The sequence below is a fragment of the Vipera ursinii genome (assembly GCF_947247035.1).
Source record: "Vipera ursinii genome assembly, chromosome: 3".
Classification (NCBI taxonomy): domain Eukaryota; kingdom Metazoa; phylum Chordata; class Lepidosauria; order Squamata; family Viperidae; genus Vipera; species Vipera ursinii.
The window spans coordinates 57,845,448-57,872,342 of NC_139516.1; the positions used below are offsets into that span (position 1 = coordinate 57,845,448).

At 41.1% G+C, this 26,895-nt stretch overlaps 1 protein-coding gene across 1 annotated transcript in view; it reads right to left on the reverse strand.

Moving 5' to 3' along the window:
* Positions 1-21,364, reverse strand: part of POMGNT1 (protein O-linked mannose N-acetylglucosaminyltransferase 1 (beta 1,2-)) — a 32,845-nt gene extending 11,481 nt beyond the window's left edge. Inside the window, exons 1-16 of the mRNA XM_083358673.1 lie at positions 21,220-21,364; positions 19,596-19,792; positions 12,847-12,952; positions 11,612-11,727; positions 10,790-10,855; positions 9,366-9,479; positions 8,640-8,757; positions 8,077-8,175; positions 7,047-7,174; positions 6,235-6,305; positions 5,665-5,740; positions 3,102-3,185; positions 2,563-2,604; positions 2,126-2,184; positions 839-911; positions 585-713 (exon numbers count right to left, since the gene is read on the reverse strand). Of these exons, the coding sequence (XP_083214799.1) occupies positions 585-713; positions 839-911; positions 2,126-2,184; positions 2,563-2,604; positions 3,102-3,185; positions 5,665-5,740; positions 6,235-6,305; positions 7,047-7,174; positions 8,077-8,175; positions 8,640-8,757; positions 9,366-9,479; positions 10,790-10,855; positions 11,612-11,727; positions 12,847-12,952; positions 19,596-19,706 (1,392 nt within the window). The 5' untranslated portion in view covers positions 19,707-19,792; positions 21,220-21,364. The remainder of the gene's footprint in view (positions 1-584; positions 714-838; positions 912-2,125; positions 2,185-2,562; positions 2,605-3,101; positions 3,186-5,664; positions 5,741-6,234; positions 6,306-7,046; positions 7,175-8,076; positions 8,176-8,639; positions 8,758-9,365; positions 9,480-10,789; positions 10,856-11,611; positions 11,728-12,846; positions 12,953-19,595; positions 19,793-21,219) is intronic.
* Between the last annotated feature and the right edge of the window lie 5,531 nt (positions 21,365-26,895).

Consider the following 26,895-nt stretch of genomic DNA (forward strand, 5'->3'; position numbering starts at 1 on the left):
GCAGCAGGTTGTTTTAATAGCTATCATGAAGTCAGTTATTTTAATATAATATTTTATTCTGTTCTACTTAAAGCTTGATGTACCAACTTCTGAAACTTTTCCTCCTGGCTCTTTTTTGTTCAATTCTAGATGATTTGGGGGATGAAGCACAACTGCTTAAACCTTAAAGCTACATTTATGTGTATAAGCATAAAAAAATTAAAGCCTCTCCAAAGATAACTTTTCCTAATTGTGGAAGCTTTTCGACTACAGTGTTGGAGCAGGCTTCCTGAACCTGGGTTGAACTTTAGATACAGTACATGGATGTAATCTTCTAGAATTTCTCAGCCAACATGGTCTTTAGCAATAATACTGAGTTTACTTATTTGGAAATTGTAATGGTTAAGAAAGAGTATGCTAGATGGCCTCATAATCCTAATGATGCAAGAAAAGCTACCATTAACTCATTATGAATACCAGATGGTAGTAAGGCAAAACTGCCCATAAACCTAAACACACACACGGGGGGGGGGAGAGAGAGAGAGAGAGAGAGAGAGAGAGAGACTTAATCAGTAAAGAAAAACAACCTGAAAAATCAGACTGACCTTTTCTGGTGTTGGCCATTTGGGCTCCAATTCATCCTTATACAGAGTCTTTCTTAACACCCAGCCCAGCCCTGGCATGGTCTCTACACGATACAGAAGTGAAGGGTCTTCAGCGGTATGTTCATACCCCTAATGGCCCAAAGAAAAAGATTTAGTAAATCTTCACCGGCAGGAAACTCATCACACAATTCTTCATCCAAGTTTAGGACAACAGGGTAAAACGTGATAAGAGTTCAGGGTAAGAAATAACTCACCTGGTCATTCCATGCAGAGATGCAATACAAGCTGTCATCTTCTTCCAGCAAATAGACAGACTGGCTTAGAAAGCTAAGAAAATGGAGAAGAATGTCAAAGAATAAGCCAACACTGATTTGATTTATGAGAGCAATGCTGTGAATTGCTTAAGATTGAGGCATTCTTTTGAAAATGAGACTGCTTGGAACAAAGTCAATGAAGTGCTAGCTAAACTAATGACATGAATGAGTTACATGCGCTACATATGCCCTCACGTTGGGTATAAGAATTGGAAAATGGGATGCTGAACAAGCCTCAAATGTATGCAGACATTTTGCTTAAGATCTACAGACTCATTTTGTGTTCAAATGCTAATCCATACTTCTCAGTTTAAAGACTTTTTCTGTGTCAGCTTGCATACTGTGACCCAAGTTATCTTTCCTGACCTTCAGAATTTCTTCTGATGGGCTTGATGGAGGAACTATTATCCTACAGTATTTCCCTTGCAATGGAGATGATTGGGGGATTGAAGGCTAAAACATATAGGGAACGGTTGCTGGAATTGGGTATGTGTAGTTTAATGAAGAGAAGGGTGAGGGGTAACATGATAGCAGTGTTCCAATATCTCAGGGGCTGCCACAAAGAAGAGGGAGTCAAGCTATTCTCCAAAGCACCTGAAATCAGGACAAGAAGCAATGGATAAAAACTAGTCAAGGAGAGAAGCAACCTAGAACTAAGGAGAAACTTCCTGACAGTTAGAACAACTAACCAGTGGAACAACCTGCCTCCAGAAGTGGTGAATGCTCCAACACTGGAAGTTTTTAAGAAGACTGGCCAGCCATTTGTCTGAAATGGTATAGGGTTTCCTGCCTGAGCAGGGGGTTGGACTAGATGTCCTCCAAGGTCCCTTCCAACTTCTTCTTCTTCTTCTTCTTCTTCTTCTTCTTCTTCTTCTTCTTCTTCTTCTTCTTCTTCTTCTTCTTCTTCTTCTTCTTCTTCTTCTTCTTCTTCTTCTCCTTCTTCTTCTTCTTATTATTATTATTTTCATTGTCAACGGCAATACATTCATCTAAAACAGGGGTGTCAAACTGCCGGCCCATGGGCCGGATGCATCACAACGAAACCGCGCCCACCCCATTGCCGGCAATGGGGAAAAAACTCCGATACGTCGTGTGACATCACATGACATTGCGAGTTTGACATGCCTGACCTAAAACTAGCCAGCCACGCTGACAGAAGAACCCACCTATTATTCTTTGCTGGCAAAACAAAATAGGACCAAGGTAGAAAGTGAATTCAATTAATACCTGAAGAAATCAATGGAAATGTCCAAGTCTTCTTCCAATACCACAGCAAACTTTGCATCCTATAAAACAATCAAAATAGAAGGAAACCTACAGTGTTTCAAAACTATATACACATTCTCACTTAATGGAAAAATTTCTGGGAAGCTGACAATCCAGCCATGAATATAAGGACATTTCTTTTTTGGCACCACCTAAATAATCAAAAACCTTATTTCTAAAAAGCATGGCATTATGCGTATGTGCCATCATCGGTTATGTTTAAGAAAAAGAACTTCTGCAACTTCAAGGTTTTCAATAGGCACTTATTATTATAACCCCTTCAATTAATGTTATGTAGCTCTCAGTAATTATATAGAAGAGCACATTCCAAAGCAGAATTTTCCCAAATCAAAAGATCTCTCTACACTGGCAAAGAAAGAAAAGCTAACTCAACCTACCGGGTGTAAGTTGAATGTGGCAGTCAAACTGGCCTTGTAGTGCTGTATGGAGACAAAAGAAGGAGTAAGAATCAGGATGTTTCTCAAAGTCTGTTCATTCTTATCAATATGTTAATACTAATAGAATCATTCCTGAAAATCTACTTTTCAGAACATTCAGACCAACCATCTTTATCTCTAGGCTTCGTTGGTGCCTCAAAGCAGAATGATACATACCTCGCATTTTTAATCATATAAGGCTGACAAATTCAAGCCCAGAATCCGAATGGAGAGCCAAGGCTTGTGCTTGAGCTCATCCACCACAAATCAGTCTGGAGGATAACATATACAGAATAGGATTTCTAGTGGAGGTCATGGTTTAATGCAGGGGTGTCAAACTTGCAACGTCACATGGTGCGTTGACGTATCATGACTTTTTTGTCATTGCCAGCAATGTGGTGGGCGCAGTCTCAGCATGATGCATCTGGCCTGCGGGCCGGCAGTTTGACACCCCTGATTTAACTGAAGCAGCAGTCAAGGCAACAAAATGAGCCACTCACTTGAGAGACTCTTGCATTTTTAATGCTGATGGGGGTGTGTTGGATTCCCTTCAGGCCAAATAATTCAACCACATCCATTGGCTCCTGGAAATGAAAGGAAATTTGTGAGGTACAGAAGGTTTTCTGAATTGCGCTCATTATCATCTTGATATGAATTCTTCCCACTTTAGATGTTTCTGGGATTGGGCAAGATAATTTCTAGAACACGGGTAAACAACCTGTGGCCTCTAGTTTTTTCATTATAGTCCTCAGTGTTCTGTAACCATTAATGCTTAATAATAATTTATCACTATTTTGAGGCAGGAAATACATGCAACTTGCAGTGAAAGCTGTACACAGTTCTTAATTTTGTATCAGTGTTCTGCCCACTATAGTCCTCAGGCTTTCAAAATGTGTTGCATTCTGACACTACCTACAGTTGTCACATATCTTAGAACTTCATCCTTCAGATCCTTAATTTAAGACGCATAACTTCATGTACCTAATGAAAATTACTGTCTGCTTCTAAAAAAAAATAAGAATTACCATCCAAATTCCTATACAATAAGTTACTTATCTTTTTAAAATGGCACATTCGCATATATTATTGTAGTCATAATATATTTGATGATATGCTTTTTTCAATGCCAAACATTGAAGGCTCTTTATTTGCACATGGAATAAAAGTTGTTCATTTTGTTCAAAGATAGAAGTGGATCAGAATATATATTCCATTTGCATTCTATTAAATAATTATATCATGGTTTCAGAGTTAGTAGTCTATGTTACAGGGATAGCCAGTGGCAGACATAAATACAATTTACAATGAAACATCTCAGTAGTTAGATGGTGTCAACCTCATCATACATCTGGTCAATTGCTGAGGGATCTAGTTTGTTAAGGTGGACTTCTCGCTCAAACTGATTTCTGAAATCTACAGAGATCCCAAGACTTCGTATCTAGAAGTTTCTTACTTATAAAAAATAATCCATTTATTTTCTCATATATGCATAAACATAAAACTGAATCCTTCTGTGCCTGAAAGTCTTGTTTTTATGCTGTCCTTCTCTAGCCAGAAAACACAGTTGCTGTGGCAATAAAACAAATCTGCAAAGGAGTATCTACCATGTGAATAGAGGTATTTCTTTTCAGGAAATAAAACAGCTTTACTTTATGGACCATCAAACCTAAGTCTGAGTTGAAGCATATCAGTTAGTAAATACAGGTAGTCCTCGACTTACAATAGTTCATTTAGTGACTGTTCAAAGTCTACAATGGCACTGAAAAAAGTGACTTCTGTTTTCACAGTTACGACCTTTGAAGCATCCCCATGATCACATGATCAAAATTCTGATGCCTGGCAACTGGTTCATACTTATGACAGTTGCCGTGTCCCAAGGTCATGTGATCGCCTTTTGCAACCTTCTGACAAGCAAAGTCAATGGGGGAAGCCAATTTCACTTAGCAACCACGTTACTAACTAATCAACTGCAGTGATTCACTTAACAACTATGGCAAAAAAAGGTTGCAAAATGGGGAAAACTCGCTTAACAAACATCTCAGTTAACAACAGAAATTTTGGGCTCAATTGTGGTCGTAGGTTGAGGACTACCTATAGTATTATTACTGCCCCCAGAACACATTTCACGACAAGACACAAAGGAAAGAAGTAGTATTAATCATATAAGGCACGGATCAAACAAAATCTCCTCAGTGTTTTTAGGCAAAATATATTTGCAAGGCTCAGATAAAGATGGCTCTCTTAAGGTTCCCATTTCACACATTGCTAACGAGGTGAAAGGCGATTAGCGACGAAAGGCAGAATGTATACCCTTTGGTCCTCTGCAGGCTCTGCATTTATCTTGAGAGCCTTTTCAAAAGTTCTCAGTGAAGTGTATTCTTTGATAAAAGAGAATATAGTAGGGGAGCAATTTTAATTTGAATTAAATTTGAAAATTAAGATTTGTCTTGGACTCACTAACTGTTTGGTGTTCAGAATATCACCCAAAGGCCAAGTGCTGTACCTGAACCCCCTACAGTTGCACACCTCAAAAGTATTATTATTATTATTTATTTGTTTGTGGTCACAGACCAAAGTACAAGTACAACAAAAGAAAAACATGGAGAAAGTAAAATCATAGACAATTGGACACCAGAAGCCTTGGCTGAGGGAAATTACAACATTCTCCTCTAATAGTTACAACTCTTAAAAAAAAATTAGAGACCTGAGAAGTAATATATGAGGAGCCATCCCCTAAACAATATAAGACCAAATTACTAGCATTGGGACCAAAAGGGTCTATTTTAAGGAGAGACAGTAATTTAGTTCTGCCTGCGTTATACATAGGGCAGTATAAAAAGACATGCTCCACAGTTTCAACCTCAGCCCTATCACAGGGGCATAATCGCTCGCTAATCGGGAGCCTCTTAACTCGCCCGTTGAGTAGTGCTGAGGGCAAGACATTGAAACGGGCTAGAGAGAAGACTCTCCTATACTTGGGGATAGTTAGAGTGTAGAAGTATGAAGCCATCCTCAGTCCATAACAACTCCAAAATAGCAGATCCACCCCTCCTGATGACTTACCTCGTAATATCCATCAATAAAAACTGTTATCATTTGAGGATTGACCCCTTGTGCTGACAGCAGAGATCGTAGCATCCTAAAAAGAGAAGGGTTAACATATACGCTGTGATTCCCAGAAAGCCTTTTAATGTATTAATAGAATATATGTCCCACTTTTCAGATAGGAGCTTGAATCTAATCTAATATTAATGATATAAACTTGACTAATATTTGTTCACTTTAATCCCAAATTGTGTATTCTATGCCAATCAGAATTGACTACCTAGAACATGAATTTTGTTTACAAATAAGCAAAGGATGAGATTTGCAGGATCTCAGATTTACATTTTTACTTTATTGTAGGTGAAATCTTACAGTTGACTCTGTGTATGACAACTGTGTGCTTTCCTTTCCCCTTCCTTGCTGGTTAGAAGACTTTCTTTGTTCAGAGGGACAAAATCAAGAAAGCTTGACCACACCATTTGGGAACTGGAAATTATTTTCCAATAGAAACTAGGCAAGCAAGAAATATATGAATTCTCTATTTGACGTTGCATAGCAATCACTTTGTCCCTACTAACTGTCTCTCACCTGTACAGGTAGTTGGGTCTATTCCCTGCAATGACAGCAACAGGTACATCAAAAACTGTGTTGTCCTTGAGCTAAAAACAGGAACACCAGAAACAGAAATTTAAGATAGCCAACACCTCTTTTCCCCCCAGCGTGCCTTTTATTTTTCTCTTCTTACACCTGAACATTTATGGCAGTGTTTCCTGAGGATATGTGGTCTTCAACTCTCAGAATTGACAGCTGGGGAAATCGGGCAACTAAGGTCCATGCATCTTCAAGTTACCAAGATTGAGAAACACTGATTTAAGGGGAAAGCTGGGAACAGCTAAGTCTCATATAAGCAATTTTTCTTTGCCTGTAGTCTCAGACTTAGATTATGAACTGAAACCAATATTGTCTGACCACTTCCAGAATTAGGATTGTGTAAGTAGGTTTTAAAGTGTACTACTTATATGTTGCAGAATTCAGAAAAGATTATCAGCAGTATTTATAGTTGTCTCATGTTTCTCAAATTCAGGGAAGTAGACAGTTGGCAAAAAAAGGAAGAGATTGGAAATAAAGTAAAAGACAAAAAAGATATGAAGGACAAATATAAAAACCAGATGAACATAAAAGATCTTTAAAAAAAAATATAACTCCCAGCTACATAGTCTGGTAAATGTTATTGCCAGATTGAACATTCTATCTATCTATCTATCTATCTATCTATCTATCTATCTATCTATCTATCTATCTATCTATCTAACTCATATTAATCATTTGATGGGTCAGTTAAATCCATGTAATTAGAAATTTTGTTTCTAGAGTTGGTGAAGGAGAATTATTGTACTTACTGGATCAGGATTGAACTCTATAGGTGTAGGATCTTTACAGCTGCACACACTTCCATAACCTTCGACTTTGCTGCAAAAACGCTTCCGCCGCCGATTCAACTCAGTATCTGGCCAATGGCATTCTGCATCTGTGGAATACGTCATATGTACGCATATGATTAGCTTGACATATACAAGAGCTTTGAAACAGATAAGTCTTTTATCTATTTACATTCTGCTACAGTCAACTCAGAACATTCTTAGGATGTTTCAATCTCCGAAGCCCATAAGCAACAAGCCATCAATAATGATCAAAATTATGAACGAAAATTCAAAACATCTGTGTGGCAAACAATGCCTGGCTGCCAAACAGAAAATGAGCTTTTTTTTAAACTACCTCTCTTCTGAATATGCAATAATAATAAAAAAGATCTTGTCTTCAAGGTAGCTTTTAATTTCATTGGCTTGTTTCAGGGGAAACCAAAGAGAACAGCACCGTAGGTCAGTGTAATAGCAACTGCCAATTTCTGAACCTATCTCTAGTCCAGCCTATTATTTTGGGTTTCGGTAGAAAATCAGAAAAGCTAAAATAACATACATATAGTACTTGACTTAGAACCACAGTTGGGATGAGAACATCTGTCACTAAGTCAGATCATAGCTTGTCAATCAGAAGATCGGCAGTTTGGCGGGTCGAATCCCGAGTGCCGCGTAACAGAGTGAGCGCCTGTTACTTGTCCCAGCTTCTGCCAACCTAGCAGTTCGAAAGCATGTAAAAATGCAAGTAGAAAAATAGCACTGGCTCTTCGGCTTTGAAACGGAGATGAGCACCGGCCCCTAGAGTCGGAAACGGGAGAACCTTTACCTTTAACACACACACACACACACACACACACACACACACACAAAATTATTATTCAGCAGAAATTTCACTAGTCTTCTCCTTCAATTCTTTACCTCAAACAGGTTCCTGGTTTCCTAAAGCTGTTTAGGATTTGCTGGATTATCCAGCCTTGTCTCTACTACTCCTTCTTGGGAATGAAAGTCTTACCTTCCACAGAGGTTAATTGGACTTCGGTTTTTAACAAGACTGGCTCTCCCCAGGAGGAAAGCAGTGGGGACTTGGCATGTTTCTCACCATAGACTTCACCTACAGAGAACACAACACATGATGGTCAATAGGCAGCCAATAACCACTCACTACATGTTAGATCCCTGATGTAGCCATTAGACAGTAATCTTACTTTTTCACTAGGCCCATCTGAATATATTTTTTTTATAGTGCAAAAGAAAGATATCCCTCTATAGGAGGTGATAGAGACACCCTCAACTGTTGTAGAAGAGGGAAAATTGGTTTAGGTATGAAAAATTGCAGTTGCCTATGCCCAACTCCCCCATATTATTAACAGAAAAAGTCCTCAGCTTCTCATGCTCCAATTTAGTGGGTCTGAGAAGTTCCAATATCATAAATATATGAAAAGCAAGAATCTAGAACAGAGCCAAACGTTTGCCTGATTAACATTATTCTTCTCATTGAAAAAGTTACAACCCACCAGAAGCCCTCTCCTGCATCCCTTTCTCCCCGGGAGATTTCTGCCCAAGCTTGATCCTGACCTCCTTTCTTCCCCACAAATGTCCACATGTCCCTCCAGCTGAGAGAAGCTGCAATCTGGCTCCCTAAACTCTTCAGAAGACTCTTGGCTGTGTCTTTAAGGTGGAAGGAGCCCTCATCCTGAAAAGGAAGAAATCCCACAATATTAATCCAGACATGTGATTTATATATCCTTTGACCATAAAGAATCTTTGGATGCTGTTCAATTCTTTTAAGCTAAAGCTTCATTTTTATTTTTTGCAAAATAAATAAATAAATAGCCTGTATTAAGATGTCATAGTAAAACTTGTTTTTTTTGTTTTTTGTTACTTTTCTAGTGTGTCATAATTTAAGAGTAAAAGGTAAAGGTTCCCCCACACATGTGTGCTAGTCGTTTCCAACTCTAGGGGCCGGTGCTCATCTCTGTTTCAAAGCCGAAGAGCCAGAGTTTGTCCAAGGACGTCTCCGTGGTCATGTAGCCGGCATGCCTGGATGCCAAAGGAGCATGGAACGCTGTTACCTTCCCACCGTAGTGGTCCCTATTTTTCTACTTGTATTTTTACGTGCTTTCGAACTGCTAGGTTGGCAGAAGCTGGGATGAGTAACAGGCGCTCACTCTGTTACGCGGCACTCAGGATTTGACCCGCCAAACTGCCGACCTTCTGATTGACAAGCTCAGCGTCCTAACCCAATGACCCACCACGTCCCTTTTAAGAGTAAATACATAAAAAACACCAATTTCAACTTACCTTAATTGTGAAGATAAGGATGCGACCCTTGGCTACCATGTTGAGGAAGAGGACCATGGCCTCATCTTCATGGGGAGAATAGGTGTCAAAAACCCGCTTTGCCATCACATGGCCCTACAAAACAACCATAATTGTGTTAGATCGCATCTTCTCAAATTGTGACCTTCCAAATATATTGGGATCACAACTCTTTTTTTTTTTTTGAATTTCAGTTGAGACACTGATGTACAGCAGGTCAGCTACTGGGAAGGATACATCCCAGATTTTGTTTAAATATAAGGACAAACTTCCTGATTTGTACAACAATGTAATGGTCTAACTACAGAGGTTGGGGACTTTCTATTGATGGAGATTTTTAAGAAGAGACTGAGTAGTCACCTGTCATGGATGGTTTAATTGGCTTTCCTGCTAACTGCAAATATTCTGACTAGATGATCCTTATGGCCCCTTCCAACTCTTTATAATAATTCTTATGTCCCCAACAGAGGAAATATTTTAAAAACATCTGGCACTTTTTTCCAAATTAATCCAATGAAGGAAATATCTCTGCCCTCTCCTCCCCATTACAACACTGTATCTCAGTATGTATTATCTCAATTCATTTTCTTAAAGAAAACAGAACATCTGTCACATTCAGGGAGCTGTGGAGAGCTCAATGCCAGGGAATGTCCACTGGGTATAAAAGCAGGTCTTCCCAGCCACGCATCTTATGGGCTTATGGAGAAAGAGGGGAGGAAGCTGGCATTTAGAAATTCCTCCCCCCCCCGTAAAGGAACTTACTAAGAATACAGAATGGTGAAGCACCTTTTTATTATAGCCAGTTGGGGTGTGGAGTCACCCATGGTAAGCTCACTGAATTGCTTGAAGGATAGCATACAAGTAGTCCTTGAGTTACGACCATAATTGAGCCTGCAATTATGGTTTTATGTTACACCAGTAATTAAGTGGGTCGCACCTGATTTCACAACCTTTTTTGCATTGGTTGTTAAATGAACCAACATCCTAAATCGTGGTCACATGATGGCAGGGAGGCAGAATCCAGTTCATAAGTCCCCCTTTATTTTGGGGGGGAGGGTCCATCATAACTTCAAATGGTTTCTAAGCAACTGGGCTTAAGTCAAGGATTGCCTTTATTACCAAGAGTTCCTTTTACACTTAGCATTAGTTTGGGGGAGCACAGGCCTGGCATAGTTCTAGAGGTCTAGAAACTTGCCAAAACCTTCAGTGGAGTTTAAAAGACTTTTCTGCAACTCTGACCAAAAATCAAGAACTCTGAGGAAAAAAATCTATTCCAAAATACAGCTTTTTTGGACTTCAGTGATGACTGATGATTAGTTTTTTGGAAATGTTAAGAAACTCCACACTGCCTTTGGCTTTTTGTCAGGAAAAAGGAGCACACTGGCCTCATTTAGGTCATCACTTACTGTAGCCTGATTTAACACAATGACATGGATGCCTCTGCCTTGTTCCCGGGCTTCATCTTCTAAAACCTGCACAGTAACAAAAGCAATTGTTACCAAACTATCCTTTTCACACTTGTTATCCTTGTCAGTCCTCCCTTGTTTCTTGAACATCATTTTCTTCCAGAAATTTTCTTCAGTGATGTTTGTAACCCAGAATCCCTCTGAACTACCTTTTGCAACTTAGTTATGCTCTTTACTCAGAACATTATCCAGCATGTTGGAAAGAGTTATAGTCAGCTTTTATAGTCAGCTTTTATACTTGGAAGATGAGATATGAAAGTATTATAAGGTGAAAGCAGCTCATGAAATTGTTTCACAATATGCATATGTGTGGGGATGCATATGTGTGGGGATGCAGGGAAAACACAGCATAACTTTCCTGGATTCCTTACAAAACCACTACTCTTGTAAATTGCAAAAAGCACACAAAATGCGCTCACTTTTCTATTAATGAACAGACTGCTTTCTTTTTTAAAAAAATAGTATTGTTCTTCCATCACGAATGCATTCACCTAGATATTTTATTAAAAAATAAAAGGCCATCCAAAGACACAAAATGAGCATTGCATACTCATATTTTAAAGTTAGTTCTAAATATGCTTGGTGGCTTAACAGGATGCAGTAAAACTGAAGTCTGAATACACCTACATCCACACCCACGGTCAAATAATGCAGGAAGAGACTCCAATTCAAGAAGCGCTGTGCTCTGCTTCATAGTACACTATGTGAGAATGTATTATTGCCCTGATTGTTGCATCTTACAGCTGCAATGCAGATTCTCACCGTGGTCCCATCAACTGCAACATAAACCTTGGAGCGACTGGAATAGACCTCAATGTCCAGAACTTTTCTGCTGCTCACAGGCCGCCGAGGAATCTCTAGCTTCTGCAAACCTTCATCTGGGAAATGAGAGAGATTCTTATGGCCATACGTTTAATGCTGTTATCCTGTGGCAATCTCCCCATAAATTATGAACATTCTGAAAGGGCTTCTGTATAGCACAGGGGCCCTCAACCCTGGCAACTTTAAGACTTGTGGACTTCAAGCTGGCTGAGGAATTCTGGGAGTTGAAGTCGACAAGTCTTAAAAGTTGCCAAGGTTGAGGACCCTTGGTATAGCGCATATATCCTCATTTAGCAACGACCTCTGACAGCGATCATTCACTATTATGACAGTAATGAAAAAAAATAACTTTGTGACCCTTTCTCACATTTACAACCTTCTCAGGTTTTTAAAAGAAAGGAAAGCTGAAATAAGATTGTAAGCATAGTTGGCGTATCACTTAGTGACTGCTTTTCTTAACGACCAAGTTGCCAGCCCCAAATATGGTCACCCAACGAGGACTAGCTGTATACCAACAGGTTTGGTAAGGTTTATTCATGAAAGCACAGATAGAACATTTGATGTGTCCCAAAGGACATCATGTTGTCTATATAAAAAGCAAACTAACATTTTCCTTCCACTTAGCTTTTAACAGCCTGCAGCATAAGATTAAAGGCTTCAACTGAGTGTTATTTGATTTTAAAATTCTAGTTTAATGGTTACCTGGTTAAACTAGTTTTGATTACTCAGTTTTCATTTGTAAATACAAGATATCCAATCTTCCGGTTCTTCTTCCCTTTGACACTTAAATCAATATTCTCCTTTTTTTATTTTTTACAAAAGCTAGAATATAAACCATGGCCTACTTGCTTAATTTTACCTGGAAATGTTTAAGGTCTGGAAGGTATTACTAGTCCAGTTTCATATATTTAAGAAACAGTGTCTTTCTCTCTCTGAACTATCAAAAACTATTTTGCAAGCAACACTATCAAAAATTTAGAGCATGTTTAATGCTCCTATAACTAGAAATATGGGAAGGGATTCTCTAGTCAGGAGTTAGGTAATGTTGCATGGAAAATTCATTCTCCAATCACAGAACAGTCTACGTTTCCTAGAACATTCCATTTCTCCCAGAATGTGACTACCAATCACACAGTACGTTCTAATGCCACCGTCTAATCACATTTCCGGCTCACCATAATCCTGAGCTGATTCTTCTTCTTCACTGGCTGCTCTTCTAGTGTCCAAGATCAACTTTATGTTCACAATAACAGTTACCAGCAAGAAAAGGACTGCTCCCATCTGTAAGGCAAAAGCCTCCTTGGTTAGATTAGAAAAAAAAAATAGATTTGGAAAACCTGATGCTTAGAACGCCTTCGTGATGAAAACACAGATTTTTGTGCTAGGCTTAACAGGAAGGACTGGAAAAGTGAATGACAAGAACTTCTTTGTTGAACATTCCCATTGTTATTTAGGGATGAAATTTAGTTCCTGCTTCCATTTACCCCTATTTTCCTCTAAATTATTTTGTCTCATGTTGTGTACTGGTGGGCCTTTCATTCATTGTGCAGCATGTACTTCCTTTATCATGCATAAGGATGAAATAATGGAAAATACTGAGTTTCCTGCAGATTATATCCAGGTTTCTATAGTAAGTAGCCAGCTGTTCATTCCTTAAAACCAAACTGCTGACTTTTGGAGATAGAAATCAATTTTTGGATTAAGTGTCATATGACATAAATATGGAATGTTTTCCATCATTTATTAATAGAAATAAATGGCATACAGTTCTTTAAGTGAACTGCATTCATGTACCTTAATAATAGTTGTGACAATAGCACATCATGTCATGCATTCACCTGTAGCATTCGTTTAATATCAACCTTACAACATAACATTTAAAATATAACACTGACCTCTCACCTCCATTATTTTAGGTGAACCTAAAAGAATTTATACAACAACAGGTTCACAAAGGCTGCCTTCCCTGACAAACTGTGAACAGATTTTAGGGCAGTGAAAACAAGCTACTTGATAGGAATATGGAGTCACAGCATTGGTGCAAACTGCAGCAAGATTTTCTTAGTGGAGCACGCACATTATATTATCCATGAAACAAAAGGCTGTGTAATACGAAGGGACAGTCTCTGAGAAGAGAGCTGTCTGCACAAAATGAGTATGATTTATGCTATTTTCTATCTCAGAGAAAACTGCCAAATAAAGCTCACTGAATTATAGCTATAAAATCAGAACGCCTCTTATTATTCAATCTATCATCTTGTTTGCTCTCTTTTAAGAACAGTCCTAAAAGTAGAGCATTATGGATTATGGGTCGATTTTAAATCTTGAAAATGTAATGTGTGGCTACCTGGATGACAAGTGTAGAACAGGGCTTTTCAACCTGTGGCACAGGTACCACCTGTGGTACATTGGCACCTGGCAGGTGGTACGTGACCATCCTAGAAAAGTGGTAGCGGGGGAGGGGAATGAGCTGAAACGGTGGCAGCACCACACAAGCCTGAGCGAGAGATGGCTGGAGCTGCAGGGCTGTCAGGGCTCAGGGCAAGCGCCAGGATCAGTGCTTCTTCGGGGCTGTCAGGGCTCAGTGGAAGCACCAGGATCAGCTCCAGGCTCCAGCTGGAGCTCGGTGCTGATCCTGGTGCTTCTGAGCACAGAAGCGCCGATCAGCTGGAATGTTGCAGCATCTCCAGGGTCTTGTGATTTACATTCAGATGCTTGGCATCTGATTCATATTTATGATGGTCACAGTGTCCCAGGGTCATGTGAAGTGACCAAAGCCTGCTGCAACTACCCAGCAGACGGGGGGGGGGAATAAAAACCAAACACCCCACTCCCCCACCCCCGCTGCCAATCCTCAACAGAAATGCTCACAACAATGAAAACCTCGGACAGGAGGAAGAACGCCGCTGGGCGGGCAGGCAGGCGTCTTGCTCAGCTGTGGCTTGGGGGGGGCCTTGTAACTTTGAACAGTCACTAAGAGAACTGTTGTAAGTCAAGGACTAACTGTACTTCATCACTTTTTTCCTTTTTTTTTGGTCATCAGGTTTTTGACACCTTGCTAGGCGACTGGTGGTACTCAGATGTTGCCATATCCTAAAAGTGGTACAATGGCTGAAAAAGTTGAAAAGCCCTGGTGTAGAAGAAAAATATCTTGAAGAACATAAAACAATTCTTTGAAACATCATTTTATGCTCTAGCACCATAACTGTGTACTACCTACCAAATGACCAGCATTAGAAAGTTTTTATAATTGCAACCAAATTCTGTTCCATCACTATGGCAATCAGAAGTTTTTATTTCCCCAGGTATATCTAGTGCAGGTAGGAACAGATTTTTATGGATGCTATGTAATGCATTTTTTTAAACTTCTCTGTCTTTCTGTCTGTATCCACGGAGATCACATCAATCATCTTAGGACCAAATCACTAATCTTTATCTATGGATCAGGATTCACATCACATCTAAAATACATTATAGCTGGAAATCAGAAAGATTTAGACGTTCAGTGTATTTCCAACAGCGATATCTGATGGGGATTAAAGGCAGCTTGGTCATCTCCAAAGGAAAGGGGATAACACTGAAGCTGAGAATCCAGCCAGAAGGCAGACACTGGCCAGTGAAATCTCTTCAGATCAAGAAGAGATTGTGAGATAAGCCCATCTGTTTTGCAGACAGCTGCTCCTCGGGAGTGAACTGCATGAACAAAAGTTTTTGCAATTAGTTCCTGAGTCAAGCAGCTAAGAACTGCAGTATTCCATCTTCACTCACAACTGCAATGTAGCCTCTATGGACATTAAATCCAGCCATCCTAATTTCTTAGCCACTTTTGAATATAATTACTATAGAGGTAGATTTTTTTTTCCTTTGCAGCAACCCTGCCCCCTTAATTAGTGTAAGTTTTTTTCTGTATTAATAAAATAAAAAAGAGTTTAAGATTCAAAGATTCAGAAAATTTTGGCACAAAATGTAACCAACAAATGATTTGAAAAGTTTTTTTTAAAAAATGGACAAAGGGGACAGTAACTTTTATTTTTACTGTGCTTATTTTTTTGATGAAAAAGCTTTTGTATAAAGTTGAAATAAGCTAGCCGAATGGATCAGATATTCGTGGGAATGCTTTCTGTTTTAAAGTTAAAAATAAGAAGACTTCAATAAAAATTAAAAAAAAATATAAGCTCAAATAGAATTGATAAATAAAATGTGCTTCAAAATTAAGAAGTAAAGCGTTTGGACATTATGTTGAAAAAATATGAATTTTACTTCATTCTATTACAATGTTTTCCCAAACAAGATGTTCTAAAATCATTTAATTTTATGTCCTAAAATTCATATGCTTATAGATGCTCAAATTTTCCTAATTTCCTACTGGACACAAGATCCCCCCCCCGACCCCGCAAGAAAGCAACTTCTCTTCTATTTAATTTATCTCCACAGAAAAAGAGTATCAGTCTTCCCCTCATTATATGGTAATACTATCAAGTGCTATGTGGATATGTGACATTTCTACAACATATTGTATGGTGGTATAATGATTAAATTTCTGGTGATGAAGGCACAATGAGCATATAGGTTTCTATGGGAACCTGAGCTTGAAGAGTCTTGCCTACATGTAGCTAAGGTGTCTGGATCTCCCACAGCACTGACAGCTCTGTATTAAATTTGCTATTTTAAGACATGGGGATCCAGACAAGATATTGCAATACATTAGTCATGCCTTCCTGACTGCTACACTGTCAGTCTCTAGAATGTAGCAGTACAAATTTATTTCCCTTTAGTAAAGAGATAAAATGTCTAAGAAATCCATTATTAGTCACAAACCATCAGTAGTAAATCCAAAACAGAACTGGGAACTGTGTTTGAGAGAGCCACTTACTATCTTGTGTTGTCCTATAATGTTTAATGACTTGGAAAGCCCAGAGCAGTCTAAATAAGGAAAAGTGATTTGGTGACATTATAGGTGAGGGTGTAAACAAAACCCAGATTTCCCCCAGTTCCCTTCAGTTCATTTTTGGGGACCTCAGGTGAGAACATTTGTCTCATATGAAACAACTGGCATATCTGCAACCTACCTTGCGTCACACAAAAAATGGCTGCTAATCCACCATGGTGTTTGATCATGGCAATCACAACTACTACTGTACATGATTTTCTCCATGAACGTCTGCTGAGTTCATTTGTGCATTTATTTACAAGTATCTATATATACAAGTATCTATATATGGATCAGGGACGCGGTGGCTCAGTGGGTTAGGACACTGAGCTTGTCGATCAGAAGGTCGGCAGTTTGGCAGGTCAAATCCCGAGTGCCGCGTAGCAGAGTGAGCGCCTGTTACTCGTCCCAGCTTCTGCCAACCAAGCAGTTCGAAAGCACGTAAAAATGCAAGTAGAAAAATAGGGACCACTACGGTGGGAAGGTAACAGCGTTCCGTGCGCCTTTGGTGTCTAGTCATGCCGGCCACATGACCACGGAGACGTCCTCGGACAAGCGCTGGCTCTTTGGCTTTGAAACGGAGATGAGCACCGGCCCCTAGAGTCGGAAACGACTAGCACGCATGTGCGGGGGAACCTTTACCTTTATATATGGATCATTTGCACACTAGAATGTATTTTAGGAAGGAAGGAAGGAAGGAAGGAAGGAAGGAAGGAAGGAAGGAAGGAAGGAAGGAAGGAAGGAAGGAAGAAAGGAAGGAAGGAAGGAAGGAATTTTTTTACTTTATAAAACCATACCCTTTCCTTGAAAAACTACTGTATAGGCCCACCTCGTTAATCTGCCCACTAAGGTCCTCAGTGGTTTATGCACATTACTAAAAGTAAAACAAAACACCAAACCAGACAGTAGCCATAATAGGAACTTGTATCAGAAATAGCTCCAATGATTTCTCTCAGTGCACCACTAGGGTTTCAACTGGATAAATCAATTAATGAAGACTTTTAATTGTTCTTAGGGGTTAAATTATGAACTGCTGCTCTTCCCTCAGCCAATACTGCAGCTTTGATGCACGTACATATATCCTAACAAAAAGGAAACAATCAATCTGCTTAAATGAACTAATTATTGTCCATATCCAATGGCACGGATGTTTCTGCAAGTGTTAATAGGGTTCTCAGCAGAAGCTCTTGCCCATCCTATTCCCTGCCAGCCAATGTACCTGGGTACCAAGTTGCTTTGCCAAAAACAAAAGAACAAACAACACGCTAGATTATGCCTGGCTTCCAATCTCCTTTCATATGCAGCACAACTTAACCATCACTTCTGAATAATTGGCTTGGTTATACATACTACAATACACCCCAATGTGTGTATTACAATCTGTAACAGACCGATTCAACTCTTTGGTTACAACAGTTACAGTTAAAAAAGCAATGCACATAAGTTTTAAATGTATCAATATACAGTGATAAATCACATGCAAAGGTGAAGGCAAAGACAATTCTTTGTTCAGAAAGACAGCAGAAACTGGATACATTGTAGTAACAGCAGGTTTCAATGAATCTACAAAAAAGTTCAGCCTAGATGCAGGTAGGAAGCTTCTGTGAAGCAGAGATATCCTCTAAGGCACACATGTCAAACGGGACAGTTTTCCCATTGCCGGCAATGGGGTGGGGCATGGCTTCCACGTGATGCGTCCGGCCCGCGGGCCAGCAGTTTGACACCCCTGCTCTAAAGCCCTAATAAGCAGGCATATACATAGAATGAAGGCTACTGCTAAGCTTGTAAGCCGCCCTGAGTCTTCGGAGAAGGGCGGGATATAAATGGAATTAAAATAAATAAATAAAAATAAAAATAAAGCAACCTCAGTTTTTCTGGATTTAAAATACTAGCACATCTTCCCCCAATGTTCTGAAAATGCTGGTGGAGAATTTACAGTCCAATGCATTTAGAAATTGTGCTAAAATGGGATTTGCAGCAAGTGGGATGCAAATTATTATGTTACAAAACGATCTTCATGTCCCCTGAAGTGAGGTTGGCTCTAACCCTTTTTGCCCTTTGGAAAGCCCTCAAAACATGTTTTTTTTTTTAAAAAAAAATCAGCCTGGAAATCTCCTGAACCAAGTAGAACATACCAATTCTAACCTTGTGATCTTATTTATATTTACTAAGTATTCTAAGTGATTTTATTATGTAAGTCTTGATTTTTATTGTACTCTGCCTAGTCATCTTGTCTGAGATGGGCAAACATATGATTTTCTTCAGATATCTTTGTCATTAGTGGCGAAAGAACACTAAGGGAACACATTGTTTTCAGGCTTGCAAGGAAACCTGAAAAATGCTGGATAATTTAATTCATCCTACAGACTTCTGTTCTTGTGTATGGTATGAAAAGGTCCAAATTGTTTTCAAAGCATGCATGGACATACCATCCGAAATGGGCACAGCTTATGTATTATAGTTATCACAGGTATCAGTTTGTAAATGTTTAAAAAACCCTTTTGATTTTTTAATTCAAAGTGCATGCAACTGGCCTTTAGACTGAAAAATAAACTAAATAGAAAAAAAATAGTAGGTAAGTGTCCCAAAGAAACCCAATTCAGGAGATCTTATGATCTTGTCCGATACATTAAAGAGATACAAATGTCTTAATGCACCATGCTGAGTAATTCTTACTGTAACATGAGCTTTCATGGCCCTGCACTCTTGCCTGAATGACAATTTGCATTATAAAAAGGATCTGCTAGCTTGCAAAATCCTACACCACCCTGTCTTTCCAAAGCAATGCATCCATTTGTGTAAATATGCTCTTGAGGCTATATAAAGAATATGACCTCCATGTGATTCCACTTCAAGGATTACAGTTCCTTTGGACACTGTAATCCAGAGGTATTTAAAACCAAAGATCTTCGCTAATCACCTTACCAGATATAATGCTCTCCATTACCAAGGTTACCTAAACAGAAAGGGGATGCGTTGGGGGCCTCTTCTCACCTGGCACAGTCTCCTGAGCGCCCTCTGATTTGTCAACTTGTACTTCCAGGCCAGGTACCAGCTGCGTTTCTTCCAGGGCTTGCCTTGTGGGTTAGGCTTCCATTCATCCATCACAGCAGGGCAAAATGGACAGCAGTAGATAACATGAGGCAACACTCACCATCTGCTCTTCTCTAGCTGAACTCTTCAAGTTAAACCTGGCAGGATAAAGAAAACAAATAAAATGGAAGCCTAAAAGGAAGTACTTGCTCGTATTTAGGTTCAAATGCCTGAGAATGTCACTATGTTTTTTGCTGATATTTTTTTTAAAACCCCAAGTTTGCACAAATATTTAATTAGCATAATTTATTCTGGGCGGCACACTTGGAAGTTTGCAGGATGTAATGGTATGACAAGGACAGACTGGACAATGAATTCTTTGTCAGGGAAAACTAAAATGAGAATGAAGACTGTTGAATAAGCAGCCAAGTAAAGGACCTTGAGTTTTATGCCACATCTCAATAAAATCCTAGTTATTAGATTCATATTATGTACATATATGTGCAATCCGCACCCCAGGAAATGTACTTTCGGATAAACAGAACTTTCTGTAGAAGTTGGGAGACAGCAGAAGATCTTAGAGGCGTTCAGAAAATTTTGTCCCATTTCCATTCTCGAAAAGATTAAATAAAATTAAGGAACCAAACATGCTACATATTGCATGGGGGCTGTTCTAAGTTTGCAATGCTTGTCAAAGAGACCAGATCTAGCTGGTTCTGAATTTCCCATACAGAACCATCCTGCCAACATTGCTAAGAAAAGAGTTCTTCTATAAATTGCTTTCTGATCCAGATCTCTACAGACAAAACTGGATCACACATCAAAGTCATAGTTTTTTCATCGTTTAGAGTCAGCATGCGCACTAAGCTTCGTTACCCAAAGGATATTTTCTAGACAAGAGGATATATATTTTTTTCTATTAGCATCCTCAATCTACCACCATTTACCATATTATTTACTTCAAAGCCCATGAAGCTTTTACTCACTCAAACGTCCTATTCATCGACATGCTAGCCAGGCATTCTAAGAACTATAGGGGCAACATTTGTTTCATACTACCCATAACGTTCCAACCCTTCTCACAAATTACCCAACCCAAAGCAAGCTTGTATCAAGAGTTAAAATCATCAAAGAAACGTGCTACGCACGCCGCCTGGAGCTCTTGAATAAAAGGCGGATTAAACGTTCAACAAATAAACAAGCAGAATTCCCAACGCAGAAGTGGGGGGGCGGGGGGGAGAGAGAGAAAGACAGCATTGGCTACCAAACAAAGGAGCCGGGCATCCTACAATTGTCTCAAAACAAACCCTTCTATCAGCCTCCCGTAAATAAAGGCGGAGAGTAAACGAGACGGATTTGGAAGCGCGCAAAGGGGAACGAATTAAGACGGAGGAACCGGTTTCCCCAGAAAACGAACGGAAGGGGGTGGATGGTGATGGTGATGATGATGATGATGATGCAAAATGAATCATAGAGTCTGGGAAGGTGGGAAGGACACCCCCCCCCACTCCGCCCCCGCTTCCCAAGCGAATCCCCCTCATTTTCACACACCCCAGCCGTTCTCAAGAGACGCGGATCCACTTACCGAAGCTGAGCCCCGCCAGGTCAGCAACGGAGCTTTCTCCATAGCCGGGCGCCGCAGGCAGAACTCCAGTCGCCCCTGCACGAGCGCGGGTGGAAACAGCTGCCGATCCCCTTTCTCCGAGAAGCTGAAATTAACGCGCCGCTCTGCTTCCGGCGCGGGATATAAGGTTAGAAAGCCCGGTCTTAAAGGAGACGGCTCAAGCAAGGCAACTAGCCAGGTTGGGGAGAAATGCCGGAAGGCGGAGCGGCTGGAAGAGGAGGCGAGGCCTCTGCTTTTCAATTCGGATCGGCGGCGGCGGGGGCAGCAGCAGCAGCAGCAACAACAACAACAAGCCGCTGCAAGGAAAGAGCCGGCATGCCGCAAAATGTGATTGGTTCTCTCAGGTGCCTATTAAAGTTGGGGCACTTCTTTCGAAAGAGGGCGCGGGGGCGGGAATACTTCATCCAGCTTGCTCGCTCGCTCGCTCGATCTCTGTCCGTGAGATGGGAGCTCGTTCCTGGATGCTACGCCTCCCGCGGCCGTGTGGAGAGCAGACGCGCGTTGGGCTCTGAGGGGGGTGAGAAGAACTGCTTTCCCTCGACTTGGCCTGCATCGAAGCCGAGGTTTTCCCAATACGGATGCCGTTGGAGGGAACTGATGGCCCTCCAGGCACACGCGAGGTCTCGCTCGCTTAGCTTTCGAGATGGCCGTCTGGAATCCCCTGGGTTTGAAGACCCCGGCAGGCGGATTTCGAGGACTTCCTTCCGGAAGGCTTGCACTTCGTGTGAAGCTTTTATGTGGCTGGATCGGGGTCTGTGACTGAATGCCACGAGCGAGGTTTATAGATAGATTATGGATCATCTTTTATGCCTTGGTGTTGTAAAGGTACCAAGTCAGTGTTGCTTGTTCGACAAACATGATTCTGTCGAGACACTTGGTATTGTAAATGAAGCCATGCCTTTACTTCCTCGATTTTTAATGATTAAACTATCTATAAAAAGGGTGCCCTTCTTTGCCTCCATCTCAGATTAATATGACCGGATCCAAATCCTCCCTGGGATGGTGTGAGCCCTTGAAGAGATGAAAGAACTGTGCTAATTACCGAAGGAGGAGAATATTTGTAGCTCAGGGTTCAATTATGGGGTCCTTGGTGCTCTCTAAGCACGATTGTTTTCTTGCAGATGTTTCATTACCAAACTAGGTAGCATCAGTGCACCTAGTTTGGTAATGGAACATCTGCAAGAAAACATCCAAGCTCAGAGAGCACCAAGGACCCCACACTGAACTAAATTGATATAAACAGGCACACAAAAGGAATATGTCTTATATTAGGTCATCACTAGTTCCAGGGCATAAGTCTGTATACTGACAGTGGATTTCACCACCAGTTTATTGCCTATTATTCTTTAAGCCAGAACCCAAATCTTCAACCAGCCTAACCAACAGCTCCAGGTTGGGAAAGGGTTTGATGAATAAATAAATGCTGGCTGCTACATGTCACATAATGTTAAATAATTGACTGCTGCTATATATTAGCAATCAGATAGTGTCAAATTCTGACAGATATATGTCAGATAGGATCAGGATGCTATAGTCTCTCAGCCATCAGGGACTTTCAAAAGTTGGCTGATAGTGGTATATCTTTGCAAGTCAATACTAGGGCTGAATACAAAATTTTAGCTGAAGTGCTCATAAATATTGTTGCATTTGGCAATTATTTGGACAATATGATCATTGATGTTGATTTAGTTTGCTATTCTGTACAATGGAGGAGAAAGAGAAATTCTGAATAGTTAATACAAAGCCTTCTGGCAATGTCTTGTTATTTGTTAAGACTTCTCAGATATATTGCATGGGCATATAGCATTCCCCTTTAGCTAACTCATAACTACCGGTAGATGTGCCTTTAATGAATCTGTAAGTCTTAAACAAATGCTTTCTCTTGAACTTGGGCTAGTAGACCTAGGCCAGGGGTCGGCAACCTAAAAAAGAAAAAGAGCCACTGGGAACCGGTTCCATCACAAATTAAAAAAAGAGGGAGCCGCGTGCGTGTGTCCATGCACGCGCATGCGCAAAAAGGTTTTTTGCGCATGCGCGGACGCACGCGGCTGCCATTTTTTTAAAAATGAGATGGAACCGGTTCCCGGTTGCCCGATGGCGACGGCCCGTCTGCAAAGCTGCCGCTTTCGGCAGCTTTGCAGACGGGCCGTGGCAGCTTCCTCAAAGAGCGGCGCCCCTGCCCATTCCGAGAGGTGCGCGCGCACCTCTCCGAACGACCGGAGTTGCGCGCGCACCTCCCCAAACCTTTGGGGAGGTGCGCGCGTACCTCCGTGCGAAGGGGCAGCGGCGCCGCTCTTTGAGGAAGCTGCCGAAAGCGGCAGCTTCCTGAAAGAGCGGCACCGCTGCCCGTTCGCGCGGAGGTACGCGTGCACCTCCCCAAAGGTTTGGGGAGGTGCGCGCGCACCTCCGGTCGTTCGGAGAGGTGCGCGCGCACCTCTCGGAATGGGCAGGGGCGCCGCTCTTTGCGGAAGCTGCCGCGGCCCGTCTGCTAAGCTGCCGCTTTCGGCAGCTTCACAGACGGGCCGCGGCAGGCTTCCTGAAAGAGCGGCACCGCTGCCCATTCGCGCGGAGGTACGCGCGCACCTCTCCAAAGGTTTGGGGAGGTGCGCGCGCACCTCCGCCCATTCGGGGAGGTGTGCATGCACCTCTCCAAATGGGCGGTGCCACTCTCCATTTGGAGAGGTGCGCGCGCACCACTGCCCGTTGGAAGAGGTGCGCGCGCACCGGGCGCCTGGGAGCCGCAAGAGACGGCTCAAAGAGCCGCATGCGGCTCCGGAGCCGCAGGTTGCCGACCTGTGACCTAGGCTGAAGATGTTAGATACAGCTTACCTAGGGTGCAAAAATCTAGATGACCAGGAGATGACAGCAAAGACATGCAGAAAATTCAGTTTCCTGCCATTAAGCTGCTACCCAGCTTAAAAACTCTGCCTGAACTCAGGATATGTTAAGTTGGGTAGATCATTGTAGTTGCTTAATTTAATATTATGGGAAATGGGGAAAATATTAGTTCATAAACTTTATAGGGTTTCCTTGGTGTTGCAGGTAGACAAACCAAAAGTATATTTAAGCATTTTTCCAATAGCCTTGGGAGACAAGGAATTGAATACAGGAGAGAGTGAATAGGCCACTGCAAGAGAGATAAGTTACTCCATTTGTCCTTTCACCTGGTCCAAGCCAAGAAAACTGCTAGTGGAAATTCCCCTACTTTATTTCTAGCATACAAACGTACCCCAATGAGTCCACTCATTCTCGCTCACTATGGCAACTACTGTGTTTCCCTGAAAATAATACCCGATCTTATATTTTTTTCGCCTCCAAAAGAGGCAGTGGGTCTTATTTTCGGGGGATGTCTTATTTTTTCCCCAACACCTGCCCCACCTTGCTGCAGCGGCACCAACAGCCCCATTCAACAGGAGCCCACGTGACCGCTGGCCCACTTCTGTGGCCACTCGCAGCCACTTGCAGCAGGAGGCCACATGGTCCAGTGTGCCATGCCGCCACCATGAGATGAGGCAGGTGGGGGAGGGGGTGGAGCTGCCTCAAGGGCCCCATAGGCACCCAAACACTTTTAGCCCAGAGGGAGACTGGAAGCGTCATCTGCTTGCAAATGGGGCACTTGGAAACGGAGCGATTAGCCCTATTTCAAAGCTCCCCATTTGCAAGCAGAGGAAGCTTCCAATCTCCCTCTGGGCAAAAAGTGGGTGCCTATGGGGCATTTGGAAATGGGGCGCTTTTCACCCAGCCGGAGAATTGACGGAGACTGGAAGCTTCGTCTGCTTGCAGATGGGGCACTTGGAAATGGGGCTAATCGCTCCCTTCCCAAGCGCCCCATTTGCAAGCAGACGAAGCTTCCAGTCTCTCTCTGGGTGAAAAGTGGGCAGCGCATCTGGATCACCTACCCCCCCCACACCTCTGCCTCTGTGCTCAGACTTACTTGCGTTGTGACAAAGGGCCAGAGGGCTGCAGCCGCTGCCAGACACCATTGGCCCCCGCACGCTTGCCACTGCTTATTCTGGCCATGCCCACTCCCCAGGATTATTTTTGGGGTAGGGCTTATATTAGGCCCACCCCCAAAAATCAGGCTGGGGCTTAATTTTAGGTGGGTCTTATTTTCAGGGAAACACTGCAATGTTCTTTTGAAGACTGGTAGTATGCATGTTGATTCATTTAAAAGGCTGTAACACTTGTATAGGGCCTGTGCACCTAAAAGCTCAGATGGGCAAAAGTGATGGGCTGAATCGTTTGGTAATAAAAAGTAGATGGCTATCTCATGGAGAAGCAGTTTTGCGCCACTAAGTGGCAGCATAATGTCATGGGTAATCAGAAGCAGGGTGATTTAGTTCATGGGAAAATATTTTACTAAACACAGTCTCACCCACACAGTTCTGTGCTTCCTTAGGATTTCTTATAGATGTGTAGATTGAAAATTTTTAACCCCTTAAGTTTGTGTAAGGACATACCGTACTCTCTTTTAACTCTCAGTCAACGTTGAAGTAGTATTTCAAATGGAATAAGTTGGTGTTATGTTAAAAAATGATGGTAGGCTGTACACGGTTTGCACGCACACTCAACATTATTTACATAATTTAAAGGCCATATTTAGAAACAACCAGGGCATTTTGCAAATAAGGCTGACTGCTAATCAGAGATAGTGATAGATGAAATTTTCCCAGAGAGCCTGTTTTGATATCATTTCATTATCAGGCACAGAATTTTTCATAGGTTCTCAAATTCTCTATTTATTTTGTTGCTGTTATTAAAACTGTTGGATAATTTATGCTACTCTTAATATTGACGTTTTCTCTTTAATCTGCTTTATTGTAATTGTCATACTTTGCAAGCTATTCTGGGAACTTTAAAGGATAGGAATAATATTCAAATAAATCAGCAAAGTAAATTCATTTATTTAATTATTTAAATAATTAATTTTAATTAATCAATTTTGACATCACAGTGTTGACTTCAGTGTTCAAATTAATCATTCCATTCAAAGATGTTGTGAACAGCAGCTAGATAATTTTACTGCTGGCTCTTTTATAGCTCTTAATTGATTTTTTGTTTTGTAAGATTCTTAAAAATGCAGGTTTCTAACTAACAGACTATCCAAGATGAATTTTGAGCTAATTAATAATTTATTGTATTAAGATCAGCTGGTTCTTTTCAATCTGACATATTGTTGCAATGGAGTTGTATACAATAAATGTCTACAATATTTAGGGATGAGTCCCATTTGGTTTTGGGCAACATGACTCTAGGTTAGTGAATGCAGAACTATAACCATAGACCAAATGCTAAATATCTGGTTCCATTTTCACATTGTTTCACAAAAGAGCCATTTTACTGTCTGTAGGCTATGACTACAATATACTTCATCTCTTAAGAATGGCAAGACTATTATGCAGAGTAGGTGTTTGGAACTTCTGCACTATTCACAGGCAACGTCATCTGAGGAGTACAAGAAGAAACTCATACCAACTTGGTCAGCTCAGGTATGTCAACTGTCCTGAGTTTGACATGCCTGGTCTAGCTCAATGTCTCTATCAGTAGTTCTTCAAGTTTTCAGATAAGCTTTCTTAGATAATAAACAGCCTTCTTGTGAATTGGCCAAAATAATGTAAAAAAGTTCCTTTTTCCTAG